At 39.2% G+C, this 11,699-nt stretch overlaps 1 protein-coding gene across 2 annotated transcripts in view; it reads right to left on the bottom strand.

Moving 5' to 3' along the window:
- Positions 1 to 11,699, bottom strand: part of pcxb (pyruvate carboxylase b) — a 236,066-nt gene that overhangs the window by 53,413 nt on the left and 170,954 nt on the right. For both annotated transcript variants that reach the window (XM_008318759.3, XM_008318767.3), the window contains exon 13: positions 167 to 311. In XM_008318759.3, the coding sequence (XP_008316981.1) occupies positions 167 to 311 (145 nt within the window). The remainder of the gene's footprint in view (positions 1 to 166; positions 312 to 11,699) is intronic.

An 11,699-nucleotide genomic window follows, 5' to 3' on the forward strand; every position in this document is an offset into this window, starting at 1 on the left:
CTAAATAATAATGAATATATATATATATATATATTCATTATTATTTAGATGGTGTGAAATATAAGTTATACACCGCTATGATTTATAATATACATAAACAATGCAATACTTGGGAAGTTTAAATAAATTATGGTCAATGTTGAGTTAATGTGTGTTTCAGACCAACCAAGGTAGTGCAGGAGCTTCTGAGCTCGATTCTGGGTAGGTTTGAGGTTGAAGAGTTCCTGGTTCTCGTCGATAAACTGTGTGTCCACTGTGGAGTGGAGAAACTGGTGGTTGGAAAACACGTTCTGGAGGAAGGGGATGTTGGTCTGCACAAGAAACACAAAGAGAGAAGCAGCAGAGGTGACCTTTAGATCGCTGTTAAACACTGACAATAACAAATGTAGCACACTTTGGACAAATCAAGGGAAACCAAAAGCTGAAATAAATCATATACTCTTACTTGAGCAACCAAACCAGTCAAGAGTTACTGTCATAAGGACATGAATTACACCGTAGATATTGTGTTAGAGTATTTATGGTGTAAGTACACATTATGCAGCACACATACAAATAACAGAGTAAACTGAAATCACACAGTTTTGACAGACTAACACAGGCAGAGGGGTTCTTCTTCCCCTTGTTTATTTCCTTCACATCAATTATCACATCAACTAAGATTTTCCAATTAGTAAGAGAGAAAACATGATGAGGGCAATAGGATTCATTGTGAAGATCTTAATTTGTTGCCTTTCCTATTACCTTCATTAGTGTGTCCTATTTCCTTTTATTCACATTTTAGTTCAAGGGAAATTCAGTGAAAAAAGGAGTGAGATAAACTGAAAACAAAGACAGAAAGTGTTACCTGAGGTGAGTTAATGTGTTTGTCACTTTTTTTCAAAGTTTCAGGAAATTGGTTAGCAGTAAATGACATTTAAAAAGAAACATCATTTTAAAAAACACCAGTCATCAAAGAACCAGGTGACAAATAACCCTTATATTTAGTGAAGTACAAAGACAAAACCAGAACCAAACAAAAAGTGGACTGAAGGACATCACGTAGATTGCAGTTCTAACCAACCCTGACAACGTAACATTTGCTTCACTGTCCAACTAGAGAGTATAGGCATTTGCGCAGAAACATAAAACACACAAAATTGACTGAATTTACAAGCATTAATTCTAGCATTTAGTCGACGGTCAAACCCAGAGTGATTTGAAATAATTGCTGCGGCACAATGACTAAGGAATACCATAATTGGGTAAAGGAATTGGGCAATAAACAAACCCGAACAGACACACACCTCATTACATGCACTGAGAGAGAGGGAGCGAGCTGTAGCAGAGAGATCAATGTGGTCAAGTGAATAGCAACTGTGTAAAGCAAGTGCATGCTGGTCATGGCAGTCCAGCCAAACGAGGACGCTACAGTCAGAAGTGAAATTCAGAGTGGGAGCCAGAGGCCCATGGTAAATAAACATGTGCTGGATCCAAAGAAGACAGCAAATAGCTATGTTTTATTTATATATGTTTGAGATGACAAAGAGAAAATGTAATTCCTCAGGGAAGAGAAGAAAGATTTTCTGCTTAGATTCCATACAGGACAATCAGAGCCGCGTTTATTTTGGGGAATAAAAACTCAATTTGAGAGAAAACTTGGTTCCTGCCCTGGCGTTCACATCCGCAGCAAAGAGAGATAAAATGTAATTTCTCAAGTTACAAATGCTCACACAACAAATGACACTGTGGTCTCAGATTTCTGCTACAGGGAGAAGAGCTTTGGAGGACAAAAAAAGGAGCAGAGCGCCGATGGATTCATAGGGATGTGCTTCGCTGCCAAGTCTTGGGCCACGAGCTTTGGACCAAAACAAAAAGGATTTTTTTGCTGTTGAATGCTTTAACAGCAATACGGGGATTCAGAAAGCTGTGTACATCCTATTTTCCATTTATAGTTCCAAATATGTCTCTATGACAATATATACGGCTGCCATAAACCTGCATCACTGAGGGAAATAAGCAGCTCCAAACATGCTGTATTTTTTTATGTTAAATTCCTGTGCAACCCTAATCAAATAAAACATCAGGCAATGTGAATCTTTTTGATCCATATAAAAAAAAGATCTACCAGTGCCTTTATGTAAAGCCATTTAGACTTGGTGTGATTCCAGAATATGCAGCTAATGAGCAACTGCTCCACTCAACCTTTGAATTAACCTGATCAAGCGTCTGGCAAGGAAATAAACAAGCACTCTTCCAAAATGTCAAACTGTTCCTGCAGGCGTTAGAGCAGTTTCTGTACATGTTGTTGTGTCTTTACATCACCCTGCTTTTAAATAATTAAGCATTTAATTTCCTTCCCAATGAGTCTTTCTTCAGCGCAAATAGATTATTTCCACATTTGCACTACACAGAACTGCAAGAGCGAGGTCAGAGGTTCAAGAACTCTGATGAAGAACGTTGTGAACGTTGGAGAAAATGTTTAAAATGTCTAGATTTTGCCTCTAGGTGCTTTGAAATGTCACCTTGACAAGTTTGGGGATGTTCTCTCACAGTTCTCAATAGGTTTTACATCATGGTCTTTAGTTTCTCTGTCAGAATAACAATAATAAAAATAAATATGGGTTTAATAAATCTCAGAGAAGAGACAGTACACGTGAGAAACATCAGAAAGTCAACGGTCAGATGCTATGACTAAGAGCAAAAGCAGAAGGAAGATAGAGACCATGAATACATGAAGATTTGTCCTTCCCTCCGCTGCGCAAGATCAATGTGCTCATTATCAGGCATCAGTGTGTGCCTGTGGCTACCTCACACACCGATGCATACACACACAGTTGCCACAGTCTTTCCCCACAATAGCCCTAATGATGTGCAAACATATTCTCAAACCACAAACACACAGGTCTCCCCGTCCTCACTGCTCACGATCTCTCTATAAATTTCATTCAGTCTTCATTCTGCTCCCTGTCTTATTGCCCACCAGGGCCCTTCTTTGCCGTGGATACCATGGAACAAGACTGAGCTCTCAGAGCTGTGGGTGTAGCATCCAAAGTACATGCATAAACCACACACTCAGTGCTCCTGCCAGTGATGGCTGCTTCCCCTGCTACAGAATTCGGTTTTAATTTGCTGTTACAAACACAAACCTACCTCTTTAGTGCTGTGCTTTTGTCTCACCTCGGGATATAAACATGTTGAAATGTGAATTAACGGTCACACGGGTTTTCCACGTTACATACAGCCTGTGTATCAGTAATCACATGGGTTTTTTGCACGTTACATACAGCCTGTGTATCAGTATCAGGGCTGCAGCCTCTATCCACTGCAGAGCAAACCATACAGGGAGAAAAAACTAGCGAACAAGAGAAAAAAAAAAAAACCCAGACAAACTGCCTGTGTCTGTCTCTCTCTCTAATTCACACGGCACTAAGTTTATTACCAGAAAACTCCATTTTATTGTTATTCTGCTCACAGCCGCTCGTTGTTTCGCTTGTTGCAATCAGCTCTTCTGCTGACTGCCAAAGCAACATAGTGAAGTAGTTATTGATGTTATTGATGATATTTATCCCAGGCTGTCGACTTGACTGCAAACACATGTCGGCTTCACACAGCAGCACCGCTAAAAAGTCACTAATGTCGAGCATCTGCCTGCTTCAGGAGCGTCTGACTTTGATTTTTTTCTTTCGGTTATTCAAATGCATTTATTAATGCAAAGGTTGTAATCTGTAGTCTGGCAATAACTACCTGTTACGTCTCACCATCTCTGAACCGTCACCACACTTGGAGTGGATGTCAGTGATTTCTGTGGCATGATATATTTTATAAGCAGCGAAAGGGACAAAAGTGCACCAACGGCCGCTTTGCATAGTAACCTTCATGGGAAGAAAGTAGCTGTTCATCATAGAAGGGTTGACATGTATGTAAAGACACAGGGACTGTGGTGAGGCAAGAACACCACATGTACACACATACGCACATACTGTACACAAGCGCCAAATTGATTTTCACAGAACGAATCAAGATGATTGTTATGGATTAAAGTCTCCATTAAAGATTCATTCCACCTGAAGGGACGTTGAATTCCTGTACTGGCAATGCTTCTGCTGATAAAACCATGAGTTGCAGATATTTTTTATTTATTTCCAAACCTCAAGTCAAATCTAATCTGGACTCCTTAGTGTAATGCTTTGCAATTATCTGTGAAAAGGTAGTCAGCAGAACCAATTTGTCTTTTCAAAGTTACTAAGAGCTATTTAGTAAGTCATTATTATTATTGTTGAAAGATGAAAGAAAGATGAAAGTCACTCTTATTCACCAGAGTGTCCTGGATCCACTGCTCACCTGGCTCCGCTCTTTCCCAAAGGTCCCTTGTAAACAATTCTGCCACAGCATTTTCTGTTGACTGTTACAGTTGCAGCATTAAATGTCAAGTTGCTCTTTACCAAATAGGACAGAAACAGTTGATTTTAAAAATACCTAGTTCCAGACTTTATTTCCAAAGGCATGAGCTGCACTGAGACTTGATCACAAATGCACAGCACACACTGCTGATCTCCGTCTTCCTAACACAAACACTGCTTCCCTCTGTCATATACAGCCTCTGCCTTCCCTCAGTGATTAGGAGTTGAATAGGGGTGCTGTCAGGTCATTCGTCTTTTCAATGCTCTCCTCCTATGTCTCCCTATCCCCATCCCTCACACCCTAACCACTGGTCCTGACACATAAACAAGATCAACACACAGGCCTAGGAACAAATGGAGACACACTCACACAGAGATGCAGTGGACGTCTTCATACTCAGACCTGGCATCAAACCATGAGAGCAAATGTAATGAATAAACAGACTAACTCCCATTCTTCAAAGCTCCATTAAAGCAAAGGCAGGTTAATATTACTCATACAAGACAAATAAAAACATACAAGACCCTGTGAAGCGAGGTGAAAAAGTATTTGCTCTTGAACTGAATTATTGTTTAGGTCACTGTTAGTGACTGAGAGGAAGGTTATTCCCTTACTTTTTTAGGCTGACTTCATTTGCCCCCTGATGTTCCCCGTTTACTTGTAAATTCTTGCCATTTTCAAAGTACCTGTTGATTAGCCACCGTTCCAAACACCATCTACCAATTTTCAAGTGACCTTTACAAGAGTAAAATGCAATCTGAAATGTTTTTCCTCACACAGAACAAACAAGACACACTCATCTACTAAGCATCACATTCCTACACACTGAAATCCCACTCTCTTCACTCCTGTCCATTTCTACTTTTGGCAATAAATACCTTATGGCTCAGCCTGATAATTAATTGTAGATTTTGTAGCTGTTCTTTTCTTCTTCTGGCCTTTTATTTTGGTAAAAATTAAGTAACGTAATTGGTCATCTGTAGAGAAATACCTGGCTTTGCCACTCCACTGCAAAACAATTTCACCTGGCATTACATTAGGAAGGCCGAGGCCAAAACATATTTCTTTTGTAAATAAGATTTGAAAACAGAGTAAATCAGGGAATACGGATAAATAAAGTGGAAGCTGCTATCTCTTTGCTTGTGATTGTTACTCTCATGTTATGAACCAACATTAAAACATTTAAATTCCCTGTTTGAATAAGCTGAAATGGGTTTAGTTCTAAAAGACTTGTAACATATAGACAATTAAATGCTCAGTTTAAAGACAGTAAAAGCTGTAACTCCTTCCTTTAGGACAGCCTACGTACACTAGGCTTCACTGTTTCAAACCCAGGAACAGAAGAATATTCACAGCTCTCTGGTTAAGCCGCTGTCAGTGAGTGGCGCTGACCATGGTGCTGAATTCTTTGGGTTCTAAACATAACGCAGAGAATTCAACCACAAATGCACTGTTTCAACCACTAAATCAGCCACTAAAGTAGATAGTAGAAATATCTGACTGGTCTGTGTTCAAAAACTTACAAAGAATAATTTCAATCATTTTCTGTGTCAGAAAACAATCTGATTTTTTTATATTCTGAGATAAACAGTGTGAGATTTTCTTGCTGTTGCTCCATTCTCCTATTAGACAAACCCAGCACTTTTACTGGGGTTGTCTAAGTTCACTCTTTTCTTCAGGGAAATTGTTGGGAAATTACAAGCTGAACAAAAAGACAAGATGATTAGGCAGAAAAGTTGGTACAACATAGAAGAAATCCACTGGTGATTTTCAGATTACAGAAAACTTTTTTCTCAACTTTATCTCCAAAACAGCCATTTTAGCATATACCAAAGATGGCACACTAAGATCAGGTTTCCTATAAATAAATACTCAGGGTCATGTGGTATGGATGAACTGGTAGCTGACGTTGCTAAAACAAGATCTTCTCAGACTCCGTCAGGGACCTCGAGACACAGGCTTTTTAAAACAGATCACTACTTAGTGGTATTTTGGGAATCTTTAAGCTGTAGGCCTGTGATGCATTAAATGACTAGTGATGGGCTCCAAACCCACAGAGAGCCTCGTCTGAGGCTCCGTCAGCAGGTGTTTTGTTTTCTGTCTTAATTATGCTTGAAGTTGTGAATAGACATCACAAGCTTCAATCAACGTGAATGAACACTTGGAGTGGTGTGTCTGTGCTAAGGTGTGTGTAGAAGGGTTTGAAAACTCTGTCTGTTTAATTTTCCACATAGTGAATACCTATTATCACACAGCTTCAGCGCATCTTCACAATGGGACATAGCTCGTGATTTTGACCATTTACCTCAGCACAGATTGACCAATTTTCTTTTTTACCACACCATTCTCACATGTCATTCTTTAAGCATTTAAGCATGAATTATCTTGTTTCCCTGTAGTTTCAATAGTTCCCAAGATAATAGTGCTTTGGCTTTCTGCGTTATAATGGGTAAGTATGGTTTTGTGTCTGAGGCCACTCTTTATGTGCTTTAAACTGTCTGAGTAGCAGTGAAACAAAAAGAAATCCCAACTGAGGTGTTAAAAAAAGCTGACCGAAAGAACATGAACCCTCAAGGTGTAGTGGGAAAGGAGAGGCAGAATTACAGAGTTCAATGAATGCAAAATTAATAGGGGAACAAGTAACTTGACTTCATGTTTTATGGGCAAATTCCTACCTTGAATTAATTTGAATTTACAAACAAACATTATGCCCCTCGTTAATGCAGTGTTTGGATTTCCATTTAACTGAGCACAATTCTGTCCATCTGTGTCTATCAGGGGAATAAACAGGTGGCTTAATCCATATTTTAAAGTTTCAAGTTAGTGCACACCAATTAGATATAACAGTAAAGCAAGATCTTTACAGGGTTTTTTGTTATGTTCTAAAATAAGGATTATTTTGTATGTTATGCAATTGTCACATCAGTCATCCCTTTCACAAAGAATCCTGTTCATCTCCTGTTCTAACAACCAAAAAACCGTAGTCGATGAACAAGTGGCTGAATACACACTTTGGCGTTACTTAAAGGCACAGTGAGTGACATTGGAACTAGGATGCAGAGAAGTGTGTTGTTCATCAGTGATCCCAGTAAAGCAGAAAGCCTCTCTCCTTGATCACATTCAGCATGGTGTGAGGAGGCAATATAATTTCACCCGCTTCTATTTACCATCATGATAATGGCCAAGTCTCAGATACTGTTCTGTCAAAGGACTGTATCTGTGCTAATGGGTGCTCTGTATTGATGACTGCTGTCAGTGGTGAAAAGGTGATTCATCCATGCATCTGCACTAATAAATATTGAGCAAAGACAGCTCCGATTAAGCATGTCAGCCAAAATAGAAACGTTGACTCAACCGGCAGGATCATATTTAATTATTCCCCACCATCATAGCTCAGCAGGAGGCCTTCAATGCTAAAACCCCCACAATCTCTGTGTACAGAGACTAGAAGAGACCAGAGCACCAAATGACTAACAGCTGCCTCTTATTTACTGAATGTACTATAAATGTCAGGGTTTTCTCAGCACAGAGCATCATGCATTATTTATCTGAATGTGTGTGGGTTTCTAGTCAGTATTTGTAGGATTCTCAAATTTGATTTTTTAACACTCGACAGAGATTAAGGGTGGCTTTTCCCCCCCCCCCCCCTCTCTCTCTCTCTTTTTTTTTTTTTTTTTTTTTTACAGTTTGTAAAGTTATAATGGGAAAGTATTTGTAGCTCATGATTGCTGACCATGGAACTTAAATGGCTGTGAGGCAACAGAAGCTCACAGTTCCAGACCTTCATAAGCCATAACAGCAGGGAAAGCACAGGTGACACGTGGCTTCTTTCCATTTAGTTGTGCCAACACACCAAGCAGGTGGCCGGGATGAGCAATACTGGCGCTCTGACACTGGCACATTTAAATTCATTGGCAACCCCTGCTTCTTTTACTTGTGACATTTGACAGTGTTTTTCTTTTTTTTTTGTAAAGACACATTGCATTTGTATACGCATCAATTTATTCAAGCCCACAAACTTGTTATTTTACCAGCAGACAACTCATTAAAGTACACACTCCTGAATTTATAACTCCCATAAATCTGAAGTCAATGCTAGCCCAGATCACATGTGAGGTGTCAAGCTTTTACACAATATAGACAGATGAGGGCAGCATGTTTTTCTTACACTTCGTTGACTACAACCTATAGCCTGTAAAAGTGTCCCTCAACAAAATAAATAAATAAATAAATAACACAATGATATGCAAATGACTGTAAGGGCAAAATCAGTGTGCAGAACAGTGTGGCTATCATGCATGTGTGTGTGTACATGTGCGTTTGCCCTTGTCTCTCATTATCCAGAGATTGAGACAAATAGAGCGGGATCTGCCCTTCGGTCTAAACCTCCACACCGTTTACCTCTGACATCACAGCCGAGCAAGGGTGCTAGTGTGTGTGGGTGTGGGTGTTTTCATTTAGCCTTGTATGAGGTGTGTGTCTCACTGCAGATTGGGCTGTCCATGTCTTGATTTGTGTGATACCATAGGACACTTATGTGTTCATTCATGTGATCAAGGCAGTCTCTGAGGCTGACTGGTCAATCATACTCTGGAAACTGCGTGGATTGCCAAATGCATGTTCTAAGGCTGTCCATGTATGTCAGCTTTTTTGCGTGTGTGGGTGGGTGTAAATGGAGGCAGTGGACACATTGGTGATTACGTATGACGTGTTTGTGTTCACAGATGCACTGAATGCTTTTCCTTTCTGTGCGTTACTGTCTGTCTATATTTAGTCGCAGTGTCTCGCAAAGTCTGTGAGTCACTTGTCGACCAAAAACTCTCCGTACATAATGACAAACCTGTCGCCTTGTTTCTTTAAGGATTGGTTCTCCAGGGCATGTTGATGAAATTACAGATGTTTTGGGACATAATCTTGCATTTTAGTGCATTTCAGGGACTTTTCGGTGTTTTTTTAAATATTCATATAAAATACTTTTTGGACTTTTAGACACAAAATAGTCACTTGGCAGCATGTTTTAGGACGTAATCTTTCATTTTAAGGCTTTTTGGGGACTTTTCGGTAATTTTTGAAATATTCATAGAAAATACTTTTTGGACCCCTAAGTCATTTACATAGTCTGATCAAATGGCAATGCCTGAGCCTCTGCCTCACCACGGTATGTCCACCTGTCCGTCTCCGTCTTGGACATACACACTCACACACACAAAGGCCTAAACATATTTTCTGCTGCTGCTGGCAAGGACATGCACCTCAGCTGCTGTCAAGGCTTCATCTTTTGATTTAAGCTCCACATTTTTCTGCCATACCTGTCATATCGTGACAAATACCTGAAAGTGCGTGAGAAAATTCCTTGTCTGTTTCCATCCCACCTTTGAAAACGGTGGAATATCTTTAAACATCACATTAAATGCTAATCGATTTCTGGACATTAGATTTGAAATGTAGCACTAAGTGGGAGGCTATTGGTTTGAAAAGAAGGAAAAGAATCATAAAAGAATGACAACTGACAATGTTTTATATGAGATAATTCCAGTTTGGAATGGCAAACTCACTGTAGCGCCATTATACCTTGCAGTAAAGTAAACCCCAGAGTGTGTTTAGCTGCAAACAGAATAGGTTTGGAAAACTAAAGTTTGCTTTCGCTATTAGCTTCTATGTTATCAGCAGGCGTGAAAAAGGCAAGTAAAACAAAGTGTGATCTTATACGAAAAAAGAAAAAAATTCAAATCAAATCAATCAAAAAAAACAAACTTTTATTAAGCATCAAAATAGGCTGGGTGTATGGAGTATTGGTCCTTCTCCACTTACTTTAACTTGTCGAAACAAGCTACAGAACTACAGTTAAAATAAATCGATGTTGATGCTCCACTCTGTGAAAGCATTTTTTGATGTTTGGGTTGGCTGACCGTAGAAAGGCTTCTGTCCTCTTTCTATCAAAGAGTCTGATTAATCAAAATAATCCACAACACTTCAAACTTTGAGATAAAAATTACAGCTGTGTATTCAGTTCAAATATTAGTTAGGAAAAATGAATATAAAAACCCAACTCTTTAACACTTACGCCACTAAATCCTGCTTCACTGCTTCCTTTCACCTGAACAAATATCAATCATGATTTTAATTAAACTATGGTCAGATGCATATTTTACATTAGTTTTGGTGAGAAAGTTCAGTCATCAACCAACAGTCTGTCAAGTTAGTATATTTCCCTCACCAAGGTCAGGGTCCCTGATAAAAGTTCTTGGTGTCAAACCAGACGGGATTGATTAATCCAGGATCAACGAGCTGTAACAGCAGAATGCTCCGAAGTACTGGTACCGAAGTACTGGATAAAAGCAGAGATTGCATATATTTTTAGTGGACTGGGATTTGGGGAGGGAGTTCATTAGTTTAAAGGAAAAAACATGATATGATGTAAATGTATAGTATGTGTCACTATATTATGATATATGTATGATAAGATACACTGCTAGAAAGAGAAAATTGAAAACGGTGCAGATTCAAAAATCATTTTGCTGTAAAAAAAGAAATAGAACAGTCCTACAGTTGTACAGTATATCAGAACAGCTCATCTACAAGGACAAATTTTATTTTCCCTTAATTCACAGTTTTTATCACTTTTTTTATCTGCAATATGCAATTGCTCTATGTTGCATTTTGCTTTGGTAATATGAATTTCACTGATCCATCACTTCTACCCCATGCTCACCCCAATTTGGCTCCCTTATCTCCCCTACACCCACATTTAAACCAGCAGCCAGAATTTATATTTCCAGGGCAGCATCTATGGAGCTGAGGTGACATAAATTTAACTGACCATGATCATTGTGATGGAGGATAACGTCACCCAGGGCAATACTATACCATGCTGGTGTGATTCTAACTGTTTATGGAAAACAAGGGAGATCTGTGACTAGCATAACAAAGTCAACCAGGCTTTTAGTCTGACAATACGTCTTCAATTGAAGGGTTGGCCCTGATCATTGTTGTTGTTGGGTTAGAATGAATGAAAGAATGTGAACATCATTGCTTCCTTCACCCTTCAGAATGTCTTATCCACTGCAGATTAATTATTTATCAAGTGAAGCTGACGTCACATTCTGCTGATTTTTTCTGTTCTTTGTTACAAAGTTCCAATGTTTTCATAAGCAGATTACTACATGTGTTATATCCATAAACAGAACACAGGCTCGCAGGGTTGTGGGGGCATTGGTGGAAAAATACCTCCACTTAACCTCGGAAACATTCTCTCCTCTTGGTTGTTATCCTTCATTCACCTCAACCCTTTGTCATCTCTCCTAATCCGTCCTTCT

The sequence above is a fragment of the Cynoglossus semilaevis genome, chromosome 1 (assembly GCF_000523025.1).
Source record: "Cynoglossus semilaevis isolate Cse_v1.0 chromosome 1, Cse_v1.0, whole genome shotgun sequence".
NCBI classification, from domain to species: domain Eukaryota; kingdom Metazoa; phylum Chordata; class Actinopteri; order Pleuronectiformes; family Cynoglossidae; genus Cynoglossus; species Cynoglossus semilaevis.